Source organism: Bubalus bubalis, chromosome 2 (genome assembly GCF_019923935.1).
Source record: "Bubalus bubalis isolate 160015118507 breed Murrah chromosome 2, NDDB_SH_1, whole genome shotgun sequence".
Taxonomy (NCBI): domain Eukaryota; kingdom Metazoa; phylum Chordata; class Mammalia; order Artiodactyla; family Bovidae; genus Bubalus; species Bubalus bubalis.
In genome coordinates, this window is record NC_059158.1 from 137,525,961 (window position 1) to 137,548,521 (window position 22,561).

Below are 22,561 nucleotides of genomic sequence, written 5' to 3' on the forward strand. Positions count from 1 at the left end.
ACAAGGAGTAGAAAGGGCAGCAGAGGATGAGAGGTTGGATAGCATCACAAACTCAATGGACACAAACTTGGGCAAACTTTGGGAGATAGTGAGGAGCAGTGCAGCCTGACATGCTGCAATCATGGGGTTACAAAGAGTTGGACAAGACTTGGCAACTGAACAATATGTAAGACAGACAGTCAACAAGGACCTACTGTATGATACAGGAAACTCTACTCCATATTCTGTAATAACCTATTGGGAAAAGAATCTGAAGAAGAATGAATATGTGTATAACTGAATCACTTTTCTATACACCTGAAACAAACACATTATAAATAAATTAATACTAAAAAAAGAAAACAAAAACCTTTTTTAATTAAAAAAAAAAATAGAAGGCCTGAAGGATAGAAAAAATAACTGCCCATCTCCTTTTTCTTTCTAAAGTAAACTTCTGTTCACTTTTTAAGTTGTTACTCTGAACTGCAGGAAGTGCGTTCCTCGAAAGGAACATCTCTGAGCAAGGAGTAGCTTGCTAGTGATCTTCAGCATGCTATTTAATCTCTTTAAATAAAACGGGGATGATAATCAGTTCAGTTCAGTGGCTCAGTTGTGTCCGACTCTTTGCAACCCCATGAACCACAGCATGCCAGGGATGATAACTACAACAATAACATCTACCTTACAGGTGATTCTCTGAGAGAATCAGAGTTAAGGTCTCTAAAATATCCTGCACCATACTTAAAACACAGTAGCATAGTGAAAACACTCAGCAAATGGTAGTTACAGTCTTAAATGACAAACAAACTCATGCAATTATCAGCTTTTTTTCCCCTTATATGACTACTAGAGAGATCTACTGTGTCTTCCAAGGCTATTTAGCAGATCCTGGAGTTACAGCACAGTGAGTTTAATTCAAGAGAGAAACTCTGAATGCAGAGTACTCAACTCCACAAGGATTCCAAGTCATTAATCTAAGCAGTCTATCACAGTCAGCTTTATCACTACCTGCAAATGGCATGAAATACAACAAGTATATATAAACATATGAAACAACTTTAATTACAAAAATAAAGTTTATTTAAATTCTATATATACACATACACACACACAGAGTACCATACATTTACTTATTACATACAAATTCTGCTTCTCAACTACAAAATTACATATACAGTGTAAATAGCGGTAAGAACTCTTAAAGTCCCCTGTACTTCTTTCATCCTAAGTCTCATTCTTGTTTTCCACCCACAAGTGGACTGGGACTGAAAATCCACATGGACATTTACTATCGCATTTGTTTCCTCCTAAAAAGAAACTCTAAAAAGCTATTATTAAACCAACAGTATGTCTAACAAATACTATTATCTTAGACCCAATAATATACAATATTTGAGATAAGTAAAAGGCTTTTAATCTGCTTCTACTTCATCAGTTCAGTCGCTCAGTCATGTCCAACTCTTTGCAACCCCATGAACTGCAGCACGCCAGGCCTCCCTGTCCATCACCAAGAGTCCATCATCCCAGAGTCCACCCAAACCCATGTCCATTGAGTCAGTGATGCCATCCAGCCAACTCATCCTCTGTCGTCCCCTTCTCCTCCTGCCCTCAATTTTTCCCAGCATCAGGGTCTTTTCATTAGCAATAGTTTATTTCATACATAAAACTCCCTAGTCTTCCTACATTCCTAGTGATCTTAAAATGGAAACCAGATTGTGTTACTGAATCTAGTTCTCTTTTTTTCTTTTGGCCAGAAAGCCAAACACTGAAAATGCCTTTTTAAAAAAAATTTGCATCACAATAGGTTGCTATGAATTAAGCCCAGCCTCCCAGGCCTGTCTTTATAGCTAAGATACATGCAGGTGAAAAATAAAAGATTAGCTCAATTACTTGTCTTCCCACCACATAACAATTTAAAACAATTTTCCAAGGAGCAAAGTGAATTACATAATTGTGCTGACACCAGAGTCCCAATTCGTCTTTCCTTTACTAAGCAACCTCCTTTTCTGTATCTCAAAGACTACGGGATAATAACAGGCACTAAGAAAATGGATGACTGACAACAATGATGTATGTAGAAATACATATGTAGCAAATATTTCTTTCAAATAAACATATGCTCAAGGTCTGTATTCAAAGAACTGTATTGAGAGGTAACATCTCTCTTACTACTGTATTCCAAACACAACTATTACAGTGCCTGGTATACAGCAGGTGATTAATATGTAGTATTACATACACAAATGAATAAATGGTGTGGAAAAAAAGTAGTGTACTAAACTCAATGCTGGTTCAATGGCTACTAATGTCCACTTCAGTTTGGGGGACAACTAACAAAAAACTGGTAAAGGAAAATGACAGAACAATATAAAATTCTTGTAGGAGTGATAATTTTGCAAATCTATCAAAAGATAATTATCACATATTAAAAATGAAACACAGATAATCGTGAGTTTATGTCCATCTTGGGGTTAATAAGCCCTGAGACAGAAAATACTGGTCCGTGCACAGCAGCTGCCCAAGCTCCTTCCCCAGCTGAGGGGCTTTATATAGAACAGTGAGTAAATAAAAGTTTCTGAGCCATTCCAGTATTCCCGCTGTTCTGATATATGAGAGACAAGTTGTAGGCAATATCTCTTCGTAAGTCTATCTGGTCAATTTCTATACCCTAGGGGGGAAAATACAAAAATGAGTATATTTCAAACTGACAACCAGGACAATTGTATGGCAAATATACAGCTTTTGTAAGTGTTCAAAAAACTATTAAAATTCATATTACTGAAAAAATTTATAAAACTAAGCATATATCTTGAATATACATTTTTATCAGGTAATGCTGACTTCAGTTAATTGTTATAGTAATTGTTTCATCAAATCTTTTTAAATGTCTAACCAATAAGTTAAAGAAAAAAAGTTGCATTCACAAGACATAGCAGAATAAACACCAGATGAACTAGGATTTAAGAGTAAAAAAAAATGAAACCATAGAAGAAAAAATACAGTTGAATAATAATATAACCTTGGTAGGAAAAGCCCTTTTAAGTATAATAAATACCAAAAGTAGGAACTAGAAAGACTGATATGACTTCATAAAAAATGTAAAACTTCTGCATGTAGAAAAAAAACCATAACACAAATGACCAGATGAGAAAAAAAATATCTGTACTATATAACAGAAAGATATATATAAAACATAGGTCTAGAAGGGCATACACCAAATTGATTATACTGACTACCTTATGGGTGTTATTACTTTTTTTTCCTACTTAAATAACCCAACCAATTACCTCAATGGAGTAGATTAGGTCTATATTCCTATTCTTCTCCCACAAAATTTTGGAGTCAACTAAGAACATCTGCATCAATGAAAAATGTTGCCCTATAAAGCTTAAGGAGCAATACATAAATTATTTATGAAGTTAAGAACACAAAAGTATATGTATTTCATCAGCAGAACTATAAGAGTAGGTATTCATTTGCCTAATGACTAAAGTTGAACAAGGGTAATAGAAAAGAGTTGTGAGGGAATGAGGGATTATGAGTGCAATTTTTAAAACTGAATAATCATAACATACTTTCCTTCAGAAATTAGGCTTTAAACACAGATTATCATAGTATTGGCAACACTTCACCCTATATTACATTAACTTAAAACTATGTTTATACTGATCTTTAATCTCTAGAAAGAAGTATGTTAGCTACACTTTTGAACTTGAAAATGAATAATGGCTACAGAACTCAATACTCAGGGTTCCTGTGTACCAGCTCAACCTGTAAACCACTGGGGCTATCTTAGGATAACCAAAATGGTCATAACCACAAGTCATATGTGTCCACATGGTTGCTGATTAGGTCAGTAGGTGAGGATGTCGAACAATTACTTGTGCATTCAGTAAGGGGAGAATACATTTTAATATATAAGCTATGATTAATTTCACCTCAATACTGAGCTAACTGCAACTTATCGACAGATGAAGTGTCTCCTCAGTTTTTCAAAGTAAATCATACAGTACCTCTACCACAAGCGGAGGGAGCTCCAGGGCCTTCTGATAATAGTGGATTGCAAGATGTTGCAGCCCCAGTTGGTGAAGGGCACGGCCCAAGTTGTAGAATGTCTCCTGGCAAGGCCCACGTAAACTGAGGTATCGATTAAGAAAGGAAAAGCCCTACCAAAGAGAAAAGATAATAGTAATAATTCAATAGTTCAGTCATTCGACAAGCAAGTGCAGGGGCAGGAATACAATCTTCTATTTTTGGGTACGCTGTGCAGCATGTGGGATCTTAGTTCCCCAATCAGGGATTGAACCTGCATCCGCTACATTAGAAGTGTGGAGTCTTAACCAATGGACCACCAAGAAGTCCCCCCAATTTTTTTTTTAAAGACAGTCTCACCCTGAAAGAATATATGTCTGTGGTACAGTGTCATATCATAATATAGTTGAGATTTCTTCCAAAGGTGTAAAGGAGATATATTTTTTTAACTAAAGACAAAAAATTCACAGAAAACAAAGCCAAATGTTACAACTAGCTAGCAAAGACCCATAATCTAAAACAGAGAATATATATTTTTATGGTTTCAAGTGGGTTTTTGTGGCATTAGAGGCTAGTAAAATTTTAGGTTTGAGATACATGTCTAAAAGCTTGACCACAATATAAACTCCAAGCTCTTATGATGATAATTTAGAAAGTTGCATCCTCAGGAACAAACTCACTTGAGTATATCTGACCTTTCTGGTTAAATGGTACCTTTTATATACCTCTCAGAGCTTTAATAACTTCTTAATGTTAAAAAACTTGATTTTCTTTTTTCCCCTCTGAAAGCTTCTGACTCAATAGCTTTATGGAGAACCTGATTATTTCAGAGCATAGCTATAATGAAGCAGGCTCCCTGCGTGTCACAGCATCCAAAAAAGCAACTCGCTTCTTCACGTCTTCCTGTATTCACCTTCCTCTTCAATGTAACTTCAACTTCTACCATGCACAGAAAGCTAAAAACTGCAAGATGCAAGTAACTGATATAAGCAATTAAGCAAATATATTACCTGAGAATTAAATCAACAAATTTGTATGTATAAAAAATAAAATGCAATTATTTCCTGGGTGATCTGGTATGTAATAAATGGTCACAAATTTTTCTTCATAAATTAATAAATAATAAAAATTAAGGAATTTGTTAGAATTAATGCATTCTAGGAATAAAAAGCATGCTCAATAAACAAGTCATATTTTCTGCATGATAAATGAATCCATTTGAGTACATGAATATGACTTCTACTGAAAAACATGGCTCTCTGTTAAATAATAGCAGACAAGCTATTAATCTCAGAAGAATCAAATCTATGTGTTTAAAAATGAGAAATTCAAAGACAAATATCTGAGAAAGAACATTTACTTTCCTTCCCTAATTGCTTACAAAACAGGTATATACATGCATCAAACATAAAAACTGAAATAAAAGCAGAAGTTTTGAGGATACAGGAGTGAATGAGACAGACCAGATCTCTGATCTCTTGGAGTTTATATTTTCACTAGAGGAGACACGCTATGTTAAGAAGGTAAACAAGAAAACAAAAAGGCAATGCAAATTGCTTTATGAACTAAGACTTTAAAAGAGCAATTTGTGGTGATGACGTAAGGAAACAGTCACACAAGCACGTATCCATACATTATTGTATGTCTATATTATTTTTAAAAACTAATTTAAAAACTCTTTAGGACCTGGAAGGCTGGAAGCCTCTGAGGCTCCAGAATACAAGAAAGCCTGCACAGGATTCCCTAAGATTCTGCCTGACCCTTCTCTTCTGATCTGGCTGTGCATCCCTTCCACATGGCTGTGTAAGTCTTGGCCAGGAGTACTCCTATATGTTGATCCATGAGTGCTGAACACAGGAATGGATACTCCCAACAGGTGCACTAAGCAGATACTACTTTTGAAGCAGGGAAATAAAAGCATTAAGTATATTCATTTTTAAAGAACATAAAATCAAGTAATGAGGAATCCAAATGAATTACCTGCACAATAAGAGCATGTCTCTTTAATACATACTTCTGGGATGCCATGTGAATAAAGGTTAGGCCTATACAGAGGTTATAGAGAGGTTCCTGGGGATGGGTGCGAAAGGCCTGCACATACTGTCCTGAAAAATGAGCAGTGATGTTAGATGACAGGACAAAAACACAATTCCTTATTTCTTCAACACTTACTCAAATATAGTTTAAGGTAAACAAACATTACTATCACTTTAACAGATACAAAGGTTATATTCCAAAATATCAACCAGATGCATATTAATATAAATTTTAAAATATATAACATATAACAAAAAGAGAAGGATTTACCCATCAACGTATTTTGACCATGATGATTAAAACTGAATACAAAAGTAACTTTTTTAAAGGTACAGTTTGACATTTCCAAGTAGAGTAGTACTTCAAAAATAAACAACTGAATAACTGTGATCATATATCTATTTTACAATCTCAAATCTTTTAAAAAACTAATGGGGGAATGTGTCTGTTGGTGAATTCTTTCATAAAATTAACTGAGACCTGTCTTATAGATGCTAATGTGATAGATCATGGAGGTGAGAAAAATAGTTTTGTTTTTTAAGTTTATGGGTATTATTGTCTCAAACATAGCAACTGTTTTTCCTGAGAAGAGCTAAATTGTATCTAATAACAAGATAACAATTCAGGGTTTTATGAATTCCATATAGTCTATATAAAAAATTATCTCATGTCAAAAGTCTAACTGTATGAGAGAGGAATTTTAGCAAATTTTTCTTGTAAAGGAATGATCTATAATTTATCATATAGATAAGAAAACTTCTATTCCAGAAGAAACAGCACTGTAAAGTCTCCTTAGCAGCACAAATGGTAGACTGCCATTTGGACTTTCTATTTTAATCTCTTTTACATATAGTTTTCTTAATAGTAAACTAATAATTCTGAAAAAATATACACAGTGAAGAAAAGCTTCAACATCTGATGTTCAAGATTACTGGCTGAACAACTATAAAAACAGCAACCATACACAAGAAACATTAAAGCATTAAACAGCCAAAATCACAGTATACACAGAAGTGAATCTGGCAATATATTTTATTGCCAGCAGCAGGAGATACATGCCTCATTTTAAGTTTAAACTTTTGGTTAAGTATTTTTCTACTTGCTTGCTCCTGGTTCCTTATTACAGAAATTTCCTATAAATGGTTAATGAATTTTCCCTCTGTTTAATTATTAATAAGAATTATAAAGACTTGTCTCACACTAGTCAGAATGGCCATCATCAAAAAGTCTACAAACAATAAATGCTGAAGATGCTGTGGAGAAAAGGGGAACTCCCCTTCACTGTTGGTAGGAATTAAATTTGTTCAGCCACTATGGAGAACAGTATGGAGGTTCCTTAAGAAAACTAAAAATAGAACTACCATGTGATTCAGCAATCCCACTCCTGGGCACATATCCAGAGAAAAACACAGTTTGAAAAGGTACATACACACTCACATAGCCAAGACATGGTAGCAACCTAAATGTCCACTGACAGATGAATGGATAAAAAGATCTGGTACATATATACAATGGAATATTACTCGCCATTAAAAAGAATGAAATAATGCCATTTGTCGCAACATGGGTGGACCTAGAGATTATCATACTAAGCTAAGTAAGTCAGACAAAGCCAAATACCATATGATATCACTTACATTCAGAATCTCAAAAAGGGATACAAATGACTGTATTTACAAAACAGAAACAGACTCACAGACTCTAAAAGCAAACATGAAGAGGGTGGGATGATTTGGGAGAATGGCATTGAAACATGTATAATATCATATATGAAACGATGCAGGTTCAATGCACAGTACTGGATGCTTGGAGCTGGTGCACTGGGACGACCCAGAGGGATGGTACGGGAAGGGAGGAGGGAGGAGGGTTCAGGATGCGGAACACGTGTATACCTGTGGTGGATTCATGTTGATATATGGCAAAACCAATACAATATTGTAAAGTTAAAAAATAAAATTAAATAAATTAAATAAAAATAAATAAATAAATAAAAGCAAACATGGTTACCAAGGCAGAAAGGCCGTGGTGGTGGGGATAAATCGTGAGTTTGGGATTGACATACACACTACTGCACTTGAAACAGATAACCAACAGGGACCTACTCTATAGCACAGGGAACTCTACTCAATATTCTATAATAACCTAAATGGGAAATGAATTTTAAAAAGAACAGATATATGTATATGTAAAAAAATAAATCAAGGCAAGAAAAAAAAGACATCTCCTAAAGGAATAAACTATCAAAGAATCTTGAGTCCCTTTTTATACTATAGCAAATTAAAATCATTTAGCAAAGCATCTATAACTAATGAAAATTATTTTGAGAACAAACAAGCCTAAGTCATGCTTTAAAGTCCTACTTCAAAGACCTACTTTAGCCTTTTGAAACCAAAGCATCACTAGAAAAATAAGTATTTATTATAATTACTGTGAATACTTAAAACCACTTACTATATGTACTAGACATTATTTTAAGTACTTTATATTAACTCATTTAATTTTCACAATAATCTACAAGGTTATCTCCATTTCAGAGATACAGAAACCAAAGCAGAGAGAGGGAGACAAAGTCATGTGCCAGGACACTCACCAAGTGCATGCTTAAAACTACCAGACACGAATGCATTGTGTCCATTTAAGACACACAGGGCATGATTATCTGGGTTTTTCAGCATTAAACGGAGACAAAAGCGATGATGTCGTACTTCTTGGGAATGCATGGTAACTTGATTGAAAATGTTCCAGAGCTGGGGTTTATTGACATTTTCCATTACCATTATTCTAAAATTGCAAAAAGAGAATGAGAGTAAAAAATAGTGTACAGGAAAAAAACTTCTTGATTTTTAAGACTGAAACCCTTCAGTGCTGTCCTATCAACACTGAAATTCACCACCCTCAATAAGGGGTATGTAGTGTTTCTCCATCTTATTTCTGCTTTTCAACAAACGTTTAAATCAAAAAGACAGAATCAAGAGGTTTAGGTTTTATCTCCTCTCCCAACCCATTCATAGCTGCAGTACAATGAACACAGAATAATAATGCATATCAGACACTGGACAACTCACTTAACTCTCACAATAACCTATGAGGTGGTAATATTATGATGCCTGTTTTACCATAAAAAAATGGGGAGACTGAGGCACAAAGGTTTAAGTAAATCTCTTATGGGAGTGTATGCTCTCTTATACTGCTTCCAAGAACCAATGAACCGAATTAATCTGTAAGCAAGAGTTACACAGCTTACTAAATCTTGAGCATGTAAAATTAAGTCAAAGTAAATATACATGCTCCATCAAAGAATCTAATTAAAATAAGTTATTGGAAAATCACCTGATATAGTTGTATGCCTTTCTGAAATTTTTGTCCAGAATTGCAGCAGACAGACCAAAGTATTCTAACTCTTTGCGTTTTGGCTTGTCTTCATAAAAAGAGCAGTATTCCAATGAAGAATCAACAAGTAACTCAGCCTCCTGGAACCGGGATAGGTCACATAAGGAGTATATGGCCTTCAAAAGGAGGTTCCACCAGTCATCTTTTGTCAAGACACTCGTGAGTACAGCAAATATTGCTAAAAATGAGACCAATGAAGATTAGTTAGGATACTACAGTTACAGAAGTAGCAGTATCACAAAGAAAATTAACATGATATAGTCTAAAGTGAAATTAAGTTGAATAACCAAGGCCCTAGTGGACTGAATTCTTGCCACCATCTTCTGACAATGATGAGAAGGAGGGACTGCTTCTTTTCACTCCCTCAACCTGACTCCCTCTGCTTTACCTAACAAACAATCTGCAGTCCCAAGTAATCCTCACTTCTGATTCATCCTCGGTAAAGTCCAGCTACATCATTTGTGTTTTTCAGTGCTAGCTTGGATATATGCACCTTCAGGGCAGAGCAAGGGTGCTTTCCATGACTGAGGTCAGATATGGGAATGTGCACATACAAGGCATTCAAATGTTTACTCAACAAAGGATTTCAAATTCATACTTAATCCTCTCTTCCTTATTTGTCTATAAAAAGCCTTCCTTTTACAGCCTATGAGAAATACTAAAAGCCATAAAATTTTTTTTACCACCTTCAATTCAATAATTCTCTGAGAATCTATCCTAAACAACTACTCAGAAATACGGATAAATCTATAGGCATAAAGATGATCACTATGGTATTACTTAGTTGGATGGCATCATTGATTCAATGGACAAGAGTTTGAGGAAACTCCATGAGACAGTGAATGACAGAGAGGCCTGACATGCTGCAGTCCATGGGGTCACAGAGTCAGACACGACCGAGTGACTAAACAACAATGGTATTACTTAGAAAAGAAAATTATCAAAAGAAACCATATAATAATTTTTAAAAAGGGAATGATTAAACAAATTATAAAACCACTATCCAATGGAATATGACACATTCCTTAAATATAACAGCTACAAAGAGATTAGAGCATGAGAAAATATTGAGTGAAAAATTAGTACAAAGATGTATGTGTGTGCTCCATCATGCCTGATTCTTTTGCAAACCCCATGGACTGTAGCCCACCAGGCTCCTCTGTTCATGAAATTTTCCAGACAAGAATATTGGAATGTGTTGCCATTTCTTTCTCCAGGGGATCTTCCTGACCCAGGGATTGAACTCACATCTCCTGCATCTCCTGCACTGGCAGGCGGGTCCTTTACCACTGATCCACCTTGGAAGCCCCAGTACAAAGATACATGTAACATCAAGTGCCTGAGATAATCCTACCATGATGCACTGGTATAATGTGATCCTCATCATGATGAAACTATTAATAACAAAACAAAGACCTTATGAGCTTAAGAAAAACCAACAAAGACCCTGAAATGAGGAAACAGTGAAAGAGGAAACAGGCAGGATCAGATAGAGAAAAATATAACTTGAGGAAACACAGTCCAAAATGATGTGGGCAGACACTGGGTTAAGCCCAGAATCAATGAACTCAAGAGACAGCAGGGCTCTAAGGCTAGATTACGAGCATCTGAGCCCACATTCCTATCCTCTGACTCTCTTCCCCCACAACATCTTGCTTATGTCCTTATTGTGCTTAACAGAGATTCAGCTCATCTGGATTGTAAAACTTTGTCCGTTGCACTCTGCCATATCGTAACAACAGTTTAATTAATATCTGTGGACATGATTAACAATGAAATAACTTTCTGCTAGACTTATAGCCTAGGTCTTTTCCAAAGTTCTCTTGAGTAATAATGTCACCCAACATCCTTGATCCTTTTCCAGCTAAAAATAGATGGTTTTAAAGTCGCATATTTGAGATCGGGCCAAAGCAACTTATTTGCAGAATTTCTATGACTGTTGCTACATTTGTCAAAAACGAATTTAAGAGAGACAAATTCATTTATCAAAGAAGAGCTTAACATATGCAGTCGAAGTAACCAGACAAATAAAGCAATCTGTATTATCAGCTAATTATCACAAAAGATTGTTTTAGTTTTTTCACAGGAGGATCTAAGTAGACACCTGCTTTTTAATTTTCTTACACTGAAGTATTTACATACAACCTTTCATTCTTTTTTGAAAACACCAAATGAGTTTATTTTTCCTAAGGGATCTAGACTAGAAAATATAATTTTCAATAAGAGTACTGTCACGTGCTACTTCATGAGTTTTTTTTTTCGAACTCAGCCAAGTTTTACACAATAAAGCAAATGAAAGTAATTACCTTTTGCATCACAATTTGCTGACTCTTGGTCATTGTTGTCTGATATTTTGTCTCTTGACACTTTAATAAGGTAGAGATGCCTCTCTCCAGATTTGGAACTGGATATCAAACAGACTTGGGCTCTATTCATTGCTACCTGAATTAAAGATAATTGAAATTTTTCAGTCATGTGAGTGTATGCTAAGTTGCTTCAGTTGTGTCCGACTCTTTGCGACCCAATGGACTGTGGCCCGCCAGGCTCCTCTGTCCATAGGGATTCGCCAGGCAAGAATACTGGAGTGGGTTGCCATGCCCTCTTCCAAGGGATCTTCAATCCAGGGATTGAACCCATGTCTCCTGTGGTTCCTGCACTGCAGGTGGGTTATCTACCGCTGAGCCACCAGGGAAGCATTTTTAGTCCATAATTTTTTAAAGAAAATCTATGGGAAACAAGTATCACAGATGTGTCTCAAAGCTTCTTTAGTAAGGGGAATAAAACACCAATTATCGTGTATATGAACACCTAAAAGAGAATGAATAGACTTATTTTTTCCTTACTAAAGGAGTCCAAGTCACACTACCCACCTTAGTAAGGAAAAAGAAAGCCATTCACATTATGTTTATCTCACACACACACAGTTAACTATCTCCCTGTAAAAAGCCAGACTCAGAAAGGATGTCATACCCAGAAAACATCTTTGCAAAGTAAACAATATTAGCACACAGTAGTGTCCACAGGGCCAATAATGGACACTACGATGGTTCTCACTTTTCTAAATATGTACTAGCAAAGATTTTATTTTATAATCTGTAGTCATTTATACTTTCATGTAGACTTTCAATTACATACCATTAATCTCTAGGTTGTCTGCCTTTTATCTGACTTTAACTTTAAAAAGTTTAAAAGGGAGTTACAAAATAGTTACGACCTATGTTTAAACCAAATTCTAAACATTTAAAAAGTCAACAAGGCTAATATAAAGACAGATTACTACCTACCTTTAAAAGCATGGCTAACATGGTAAGCAAGGTATCCACATAACCATACATTTTGCCTTGTGAAAATAATAGAGTAGAACGTTGAAGCAGTAACTTCAGTTCCTAAGGAAATAAGCATAGGATAGTGTGACAAGATTCCTTTGTTTCAAGTTGTTTTGCTTGCATAGAAAAGTTATGTCTTAGAAACTAAACCTTAAGAACATTTGCTTTGTGATCTCCCACAATAATTAAAACCCAACATTTTAAAAACTATAAATTACATTAATAATTACAATGTTAAGTTGTTGTAACTTAAGATTCAAAATCATTTTTCAAAAACACTGAATGTAATACACTAAAATTAAACTTGGATATAAGCTGGAGAAACATCCTTAAAGTCGCTAAAATGTAAGAAAATTCTAAAATATAGCCCACCAAGAAAAACTTCCACATTGCATGGCCTACCTGCTGCGCTGCGTTGGCATCTTGTGCTAATGTATCTGGATCATACATTGGTTCCAGGGCTTCCAGAGCTTTCTCGGGACGACCCAGCTGCTGCTGAAGGGTGGAAAGTGAAATTCTTGCATCCAAATGAAGAGGGGCCAGATCAACCACTTTGCTATAGCTTTCGGCAGCACGTTCCATGTAGCCTAAGGCCTTTAAGCATTCTAAAATGATGTTAAAATCAAGACTTGTAAGAGGGCCAAAATTATTTCTCCATTTAAAAGAAATGTTACACCAATATAAAAATTATAACAAGAAAGAGATTAATGCATATTTCTGTATTTTAAAACAACTATCCCTTCCACTCTCTATGCTATAAGTATGTGATCAGTATAAAAATACACAATTTGGTGTTCTGCTTTATTTACTTATATTAGGCTTTCAACATTTCCCCATGCCTTCACTGGCATTCTGACTGGTTAAAATATTCAATTACATTTATTATTTACTTAACCATCAGTTCAGTTCAGTCACTCAGTCATGTCCGACTCTTTGCAAACCCATGAATTGCAGCACGCCAGGCCTCCCTGTCCATCACCAACTCCTGGGGTTCACTCAAACTCACATCCATCGAGTTGGTGATGCCATCCAGCCATCTCATCCTCTGTCGTCCCCTTTTCCTCCTGCCCCCAATCCCTCCCAGCATCAGAGTCTTTTCCAATGAGTCAATTCTTCGCATGAGGTGGCCGAAGTACTGGAGTTTCAGCTTTAGCATCACTCCTTCCAAAGAACACCCAGGGCTGATCTCCTTTAGAATGGACTGGTTGGATCTCCTTGCAGTCCAAGGGACTCTTAAGAGTCTTCTCCAACACCACAGTTCAAAAGCATCAACTCTTCGGCGCTCAGCTTTCTTCACAGTCCAACTCTCACATCCATACATGACCACTGGAAAAACCATAGCCTTGACTAGACGGACCTTTGTTGGCAAAGTAATGTTTCTGCTTTTGAAAATGCTATCTAGGTTGGTCATAACTTTCCTTCCAAGGAGTAAGCGTCTTTTAATTTCATGACTGCAATCACCATCTGCAGTGATTTTGCAGTCCAAAAAAATAAAGTCTGACACTGTTTCCCCATCTATTTCCCATGAAGTGATGGGAACAGATGCCATGATCTTCGTTTTCTGAATGTTGAGCTTTAAGCCAACTTTTTCACTCTCCTCTTTCACTTTCATCAAGAGACTTTTTAGTTCCTCTTCACTTTCTGCCATAAGGGTGGTGTCATCTGCATATCTGAGGTTATTGGTATTTCTCCCGGCAATCTTGATTCCAGCTTGTGCTTCTTCCAGCCCAGCGTTTCTCATGATGTACTCTGCATAGAAGTTAAATAAGCAGGGTGACAATATACAGCCTTGACGTACTCCTTTTCCTATTTGGAACCAGTCTGTTGTTCCATGTCCAGTTCTAACTATTGCTTCCTGACCTGCATATAGGTTTCTCAGGAGGCCGGTCAGGTGGTCTGGTATTCCCATCTCTTTCAGAATTTTCCACAGTTTATACTTAACCATGCTGCTCAACATTTAGGTTATTCCTCAATTTTTACTCTAATAAATAACCCTACAGTAAACATCTTCATGTATATAAGTCAGAGTTCACAAACTGGGAAACCAATTTAACCCACAGATACGCTTTGTTGGCCACAGTACTGTTAAAAACAGTAAACTCTTTACATCTTTAAAAGTTAGGATTTTTTTAAGAAATCCAAGTTATTGCATTCTTTCGGAAAATCTGGGTTTGGCAACAGTTGAGTCCCTTCATTCCTACACGCTGCATCAGCCATGCCAAGAAGCAGAGGCACCCTTTAGATGGGGCTCTCCAGTTCCCAGCCTGCCCTGGGCCTCTCACTTACCTACTTCACTCACTTCTGTTACTTGTCAGGCTCCTGAGTTTTGTGATCTCCAATATAAAACACCTCTCCTCACCTCATTCAATTACTTCCTCAGAATAAGTCCTTAGAGGTGAAGTTATTGGGCCCTATTCTTCATACTTTATGCCAATCAATCATTAAGTCCTACAATTTGATGATCAGTTCCCAGTAAGCATTTCTTCTTCCTACCCAAACAGCCACAGCACTTACAAACACAGGCCCTTTCACCTCTTTCCTTCTCACTGCACTGATCGCCTAAGATGGTATTTGCGTCCTACTGTTTTCTCAAATCTCAAATTTCTCAAATATCTCCTCACCACTATCTTCAGGTTAAACTTTGGTAATGAAGGAAGACCACTAAATATGGGTGAATCACCATGATGGAATTTCTTATAATTTTTCACTTATCACTTTAAAAGATACTTCATTATTATGCTACAAGCATTAAATTCCTCTAATGATGTTTCTTCTCTACCGTTCCAAATTTCCTTATGATTTTCAGACAATACTGAGGTTTTACCTTCCACTCATCTAAAGCTACATATGTTCAACATAGAAAAAGCATTTATCAGTATCATGATTGTAATTAAAGAGGATTTAAAAACATCTACTGCTAATAACAAGAGCAGTTTCAAAACCACAGCCATACAGAAGGCAAAAAAATTTTAATTCCCTGTTTATGTCTTTTAAAATTAAAACCCCACAAATAATGTATCTTTGTATGTAAATTTATGTATGTAAACTTTTACATCTGTATTCCTTTTCAGTCATCCAAATAAAGTGTTATCTTAATCATTAAGTCTGCTATTTCATATCTGTGATATGGTCCACTGGAGAAGGGAATGGCAAACCACTTCAGTATTCTAGCCTTGAGAACCCCACGAACAGTATGAAAAGGCAAAAAGATAGGACACTGAAAGATGAACTCCCCAGGTCGGTAGATGGCCAATATGCTACTGGAGATCAGTGGAGAAATAACTCTAGAATGAATGAAGAGACGGAGCCAAAGCAAAAACAACACCCAGTTGTGGATGTGACTGGTGACGGAAGCAAGGTCCGATGCTGTAAAGAGCAATATTGCATAGGAACCTGGAATGTTAGGTCCATGAATCAAGGCAAATTGGAAGTGGTCAAACAGGAGATGCCAAGAGTGAACGTTGACATTTTAGGAATCGGCGAACTAAACTGGATTGGAATGGGTGAATTTAACTCAGATGACCATTATATCTATTACTGTGGGCAAGAATCTCTTAGAAGAAATGGAGTAACCAACACAGTCAACAAAAGAGTCTGAAATGCAGTACTTGGATGCAGTCTCAAAAATGACAGAATGATCTCTGTTCGTTTCCAAGGCAAACCATTCAATATCACGGTAATCCAAGTCTATGCCCCAACCAGTAATGCTGAAGAAGCTGAAGTTGAATGGTTCTATGAAGACCTACCAGACCTTCTAGAACTAACACCCAAAAAAGATATCCTTTTCATTATAGGGGACTGGAATGCAAAAGTAGGAAGTCAAGAAACACCTGGAATAACAGGCAAATTTGGCCTTGGAGTACAGAATGAAGCAGGGCAAAGGCTAATAGAGTTTTGCCAAGAGAATGCACTGGTCATAAAAAACACCCTCTTCCAAAAACGCAAGAGAAGACTCTACACATGGACATCACCAGATGGTTAACACTGAAATCAGACTGATTATATTCTTTGCAGCGAAAGATGGAAAAGCTCTATACAGACAGCAAAAACAAGACCGGGAGCTGACTGTGGCTCAGATCATGAACTCCTTATTGCCAAATTCTTAATTCAACTTCTTAAACTGAAGAAAGTAGGGAAAATGACTAGACCATTCAGGTATGACCTAAATCAAATCCTTTATGATTATACAGTGGAAGTGAGAAATAGATTTAAGGGACTAGATCTGATCTGATAGACAGAGTGCCTGAAGAACTATGGACGGAGGTTTGAGACACTGTACAGGAGACAGGGATCAAGACCATCCCCATGGAAAAGAAATGCAAAAAGGAAAAATGGCTGTCTGAGGAGGCCTTACAAAGGCTGTGAAAAGAAGAGAAGCAAAAAGCAAAGGAGAAAAGGAAAGATATACCCATTTGAATGCAGAGTTCCAACGAATAGCAAGGAGAGATAAGAAAGCCTTCCTCGGTGATCAGTGCAAAGAAATGGAGGGAAACAACAGAATGGGAAAGACTAGAGATCTCTTCAAGAAAATTAAGAGACACTAAGGGAACATTTCATGCAAAGATGTGCTCAAAAAAGGACAGTAATGGCATGGAACCAACAGAAGCAAAAGATATTAAGAAGAGGTGGCAAGAATACACAGAAGAACTATACAAAAAAGATCTTCACGACCCAGATAATCACGATGGTGTGATCACTCACCTAGAGCCAGACATCCTGGAATGTGAAGTCAAGTAGGCCTTAAGAAGCATCACTATGAGCAAAACTAGCAGAGGCGATGGAATTCCAGTTGAGCTATTTCAAATCCTAAAAGATGATGCTGTGAAAGTGTTACACTCAATACGCCAGCAAATTTGGAAACTCAGCAGTGGCCACAGGACTGAAAAAGGGCAGCTTTCATTCCAATCCCAAAGAAACGCAATGCCAAAGAATGCTCAAACTACCACACAATTGCACTCATCTCACATGCTAGTAAAGAAATGCTCACGATTCTCCAAGCCAGGCTTCAACAGTATGTGAACTGTGAACTTCCAGATGTTCAAGCTGATTTTAGAAAAGACAGAGGAACCAGAGATCAAATTGCCAACATCTGTTGGATCATAGAAAAAGCACGAGTTCCAGAAAAACATCTATTTCTGCTTTACTGACTATGCCGAAGCTTTTGACTGTGTGGATCACAACAAACTGTGGAAATTTTTTCAAGAGATGGGAATACCAGACCACCTGACCTGCCTCTTGAGAAACCTGTATGCAGGTCAGGAAGCGACAGTTATAATTGGACATAGAATAACAGACTGGTTCCAAACAGGAAAAGGAGTACATCAAGGCTGTATATTGTATAATAAGGCAGCTTATTTAACTTCTATGCAGAGTACATCATGAGAAACTCTGGACTCGAAGAAGCACAAGCTGGAATCAAGATTGCCAGGAGAAATATCAATAACCTCAGATATGCAGATGACACCACCCTTATGGCAGAAAATGAAGAAGAACTAAAGAGCCTCCTGATGAAAGTGAAAGGTGAAAAAGCTGGCTTAAAGCTCAACATTCAGAAAACTAAGATCATGGTATCCAGTCCCATCACTTCATGGCAAATAGATGGGGAAACAGTGGAAACAGCGGCTGACTTTTTTTTTTTTTTGGCTCCAAAATCACTGCAGATGGTGATTGCAGCCATGAAATTAAAAGATGCTTACTCCTTGGAAGGAAAGTTATGACCAACCTAGACAGCATATTAAAAAGCAGAAACATTACTTTGCCAACAAAGTTCGTCTAGTCAAGGCTTATGGTTTTCCCAGTAGTCACGTATGGATGTGAGAGTTGGACTATAAAGAAAGCTGAGTGCCAAAGAGTTGATGCTTTTGAAATATGGTGTTTGAGAAGACTCTTGAGAGTCCCTTGGACTGCAAGGAGATCCAACCAGTCCATCCTAAAGGAGATCAGTCCTGGCTGTTCATTGGAAGGGCTGATGTTGAAGCTGAAACTCCAATACTTCAGCCACCTGATGTGAAGAGCTGACTCATTTGAAAAGACCATGATGCTGGGGAAGATTGAGGACAGGAGGAGAAGGGGACGACAGAGGATGAGATGGTTGGATGGCATCAGCGACTCAATGGATGGGTGTGGGTAAACTCTGGGAGCTGGTGATGGACAAGGAGGCCTGGCATGCTGCAGTTCATGGGTTCGCAAAGAGTCGGACACAACTGAGCAACTGAATTGAACTTCTTGGAAGAAAAGTTATGACCAACCTAGACAGCATATTATAAACCAGAGACATTACTTTGCCAACAAAGATCCATGTAGTCAAGGCTTTGGTTTTTCCAGTAGTCACATATGGATGTGAGAGTTGGACTATAAAGAAAGCTGGTGCTGAGGAATTGATGCTTTTGAATTGTGGTGTTGAAGAAGACTCTTGTGTGTCCCTTGAACTGCAAAGAGATACAAACAGTCCATTCTAAAAGAAATTTGTCCTGAATATTCATTGGAAGGACTGATGTTCAAGCTGAAACTCCAATACTTGGGCCACCTGATGTGAAGAACTCACTCATTTGAAAAGACCCTGATGCTGAGAAACATTGAAGGCAGGGGGAGAAGGGGACAACGGAGGATGAGATGGTTAGGATGGCATCATTGACTCAATGGACATGAGTTTGAGTAAACCCTGGGAGTTGGTCATGGACTGGGAGGCCTGGAGTGCTACAGTCCATGGGGTCGCAAAGAGTCGGACATTACTGAGCAACTGAACTGATACTGATCTGTGATACATCTCAAGATATCATTCAATGTTCCTCTATTTATATAGAACTTTCTGCTACTATATAGTACTTCAAAATATTTTAAATATTAAAACTGGTCATTATACAATATTTGTAACAGAGACTATTCAAATTTTAAGGCATCTCTTATGTTGATTCAATAGGAAATCCTATTAGAATATTTTTGTTTTTCATACATTTCTGTAAGAGATTTAGTAGTTTTTCTCAAGCTGTTTTTCCCACTCTAAACAATTTATTTCAGATTACTCTGGATTTAGATGCAGCGAAATAAATTGACAGATAAAATCCAATCTTCATTGGATTTGCTCAAAAAACACTGAAAATATATTAACTTTTCCCTCAAAATAACATTAAATATAAATCCTTAAAAGCTCTTCAAAAATTAGATTACACTCTAAGTCTGACAATCTATTACTAAAAACCAGAGCCTAAGGTTAAAACAGGTAAAAGATAGGTATTTACAGTACATTTTAATAGGGACATGTTAGTCCTTTTATTTCACTCAGGTACCATTAAGTGAATCATTCCCCAATGCATTTGTGAGAGAAAATCAGTTAGTGGTGAATCAAGACAATTTAAAATACTGACTTTCAAAAAACTGCCCTGAAACCAGAAGTATTTTCACTAAGACATTAACATTTTATAATAACTATTACCATCTTGGGGAAGTAAGTTCTTGCCTGCTTATGTGATTAAAACTTTCCCTTCCTACAAAAAAGAATTACCTGCATGCCGAAGCCAAACCACTGCGAGGTTGTATCTTTCAGAGCAGACCAGTGCACTAAGGAGGGGAAGTGCAGAATTATATTCACCAACATCCAGGAAAGCTTCAGCAACATCAAGATAGAGGTCTCCCATGTCTTCAGGATTCTGTTCCACTAGTGTTGTCAACAGAGGCTAGACCCCAAAGTAACAGTCTGAAGTCAAGCATTCATTACAAATAAACACGTCTACTTGTATTTCTCTTTTTAACATATACACCAGTTATCTGAGGTGAATCTAAAAGGAGCAAGGCTTAATAAAAACAGCTTTACATGATTTCTTAAATCATTCCTGTGTCTCTATTATAAAGAATTCATACTGCCATCATTCACTCACTCAACACATTACTTCTGAAGATGTGTTATAAGGCAGGCATTGCAGGAGCTAAGACAACACTGATCTGCTGTGCTCTCCCTCAAGCAAGTCAAGCAAGCCCGTGTCACAGGGCCTCTGTGTTTGCTGTTTCCCCAGAAAGCCATTCCCTCCATTACCTGCTTGGCCTACTTTTTCACTTCCTTCATGTCATTACTCAAATGTTACTTTCAGGGGAGGCTTTTCTTCACCTATTTAATAAAAGTGCAACTCCTCCCACCCCCAATATTTCCTATTCTTCTCTGATTTTTCTCCAGAGCACTTATCACCAACTAGCATACTATATTTTATGTATTTATTATCTAATCCCATTAAGTCAAAAGATCCATGAGGACAGGGATTTGAGTATTTTATTCAACACTTTATCCTAAAGTAGATATCCAGTATTTTTTTATTTAATAAAATAGTCTGAAGTCAGCAAAAGAGAACAACTGTCAGAAACTGCCAACTGTCTAAAAGGCCCAATCTCACATTCTGTTATCTGGATTATTCTCAAGAAAAACAAATCATTATAAGCCCAGTTCCAAACACTCAGCTTTTAAAAGACATTCACACAAATATAATATGATGCTTACTGTGACTTCCTGGTTATTAAAAAATGTGAAATCTAGGGTCAACTTATAATTTCCTGTATCTAAAGAAAAACATTACAGATTTGATCTAAAGTATCTCAAGTGCAAGTCTTAATGCTACTTACATTAAGTGGTTCAAGAATGTTGAGATGTACAAGGCAGACCATCAGCTTCACTGTGATGTCTATTGGCACACCATCAGGTATAGCACAGATAACGTTGTCACCAGCTGTGCATTAGACAAACAAAAAGTTCCTAATAATCTTAGAAAGTGGAGCAAATGAAGCAAACTGTACCTTCTATGTAAGACCTCATTTACTTTACTCAAAGCAAATGATTCTACAGTCAGTTCTAAGTTTGGCAAACTCTGGTTCTAGGCTCTTAAATTTCCTTCGGTCTGTCTTTTGATTAGCAATTATCCTTCCTATTTTCCTAATACTTTATCCACTTACCAAAAATCTACATAAACTCCCACACCTTCTATCTAAACCACAAAAAACTAGAAAACAAAAGTGACAAATAAGGATATACAAACTTTCTCTTTTTCTTCTTGAATCCAAGAGCCTCTTTTTAGTCTTCACTACAAGAGAGACTGAGAAAGGGATGATCTAATATTGTGCCTAAGTTTAAAGCAGAATTTTAAGTGAATGCTTAAGTTTGAAACAGAATTTTTTCAATCTTTAATAAGTTTGAAATAAATTAGTAGAGAGCATTTTAAGCCCTTTTTAAAAAGTAAACTGCTTTAGTTTGAAAGGTTTCTGATAAGCTGCTCCATAATTCATTCTTTTTTCACGGAACACTATCAAGGCCCTGTGTCAATGACAAATGCCAAGTTCAAACAGATGTACTAAGGGGAAAAAAAAGGACTAAAACCAAGTTAAAAAAAAAAATTACCTGTGAGTGAATACTCACAAGAAAAAGATACGGAATCTCTGTTAGGAAAAAAAGCTTCTTGGGAAAACTTGCTATGAAAACTCTACTAACTTCAAAATACCACGTTATGAACAAAAGGATTATGCACTTTCTCCTATGCAGAGGAAACTACAACCTTTATTCTCTTCCGAAGTGCCTTCTTCTGTAGTTCTTTTTTCCAGCACAATTCCAGAAAAATCTGTAATTACCTAAAGTATTGGGGGGGTGGGGGGCAGAGCAGGAAATAATACATAGGTATATATGAAAAACTTTTTCACAATGCAAAGATTTGTACAGTTAATTCAAATAATCCTTAAAAGATATAATGAACTATAAAAAGCAACAGTATGTCTCTTTAAGAAGCCAATGTGATACATTAACATTTTTATATCATATTAACTAA

The 22,561-nt window shown here is 36.7% G+C and overlaps 1 protein-coding gene across 2 annotated transcripts in view; it reads right to left on the bottom strand.

The window, feature by feature from the left end:
* Positions 1 to 1,036: 1,036 nt before the first annotated feature.
* GTF3C3 (general transcription factor IIIC subunit 3) overlaps positions 1,037 to 22,561 on the bottom strand; it is a 30,405-nt gene continuing 8,880 nt past the window's right edge. Inside the window, exons 8-18 of one of the 2 annotated variants that reach the window (XM_006078139.4) lie at positions 22,295 to 22,367; positions 21,372 to 21,475; positions 20,266 to 20,437; positions 13,167 to 13,369; positions 12,723 to 12,824; positions 11,745 to 11,880; positions 9,379 to 9,616; positions 8,639 to 8,829; positions 5,992 to 6,116; positions 3,993 to 4,145; positions 1,037 to 2,647 (exon numbers count right to left, since the gene is read on the bottom strand). In XM_006078139.4, the coding sequence (XP_006078201.1) occupies positions 2,525 to 2,647; positions 3,993 to 4,145; positions 5,992 to 6,116; positions 8,639 to 8,829; positions 9,379 to 9,616; positions 11,745 to 11,880; positions 12,723 to 12,824; positions 13,167 to 13,369; positions 20,266 to 20,437; positions 21,372 to 21,475; positions 22,295 to 22,367 (1,620 nt within the window). In that variant the 3' untranslated portion in view covers positions 1,037 to 2,524. Of the gene's footprint in view, positions 2,648 to 3,992; positions 4,146 to 4,443; positions 4,975 to 5,991; positions 6,117 to 8,638; positions 8,830 to 9,378; positions 9,617 to 11,744; positions 11,881 to 12,722; positions 12,825 to 13,166; positions 13,370 to 20,265; positions 20,438 to 21,371; positions 21,476 to 22,294; positions 22,368 to 22,561 lie in introns of those variants that run through there. The other variant, XM_006078140.4, reaches the window with a different exon arrangement.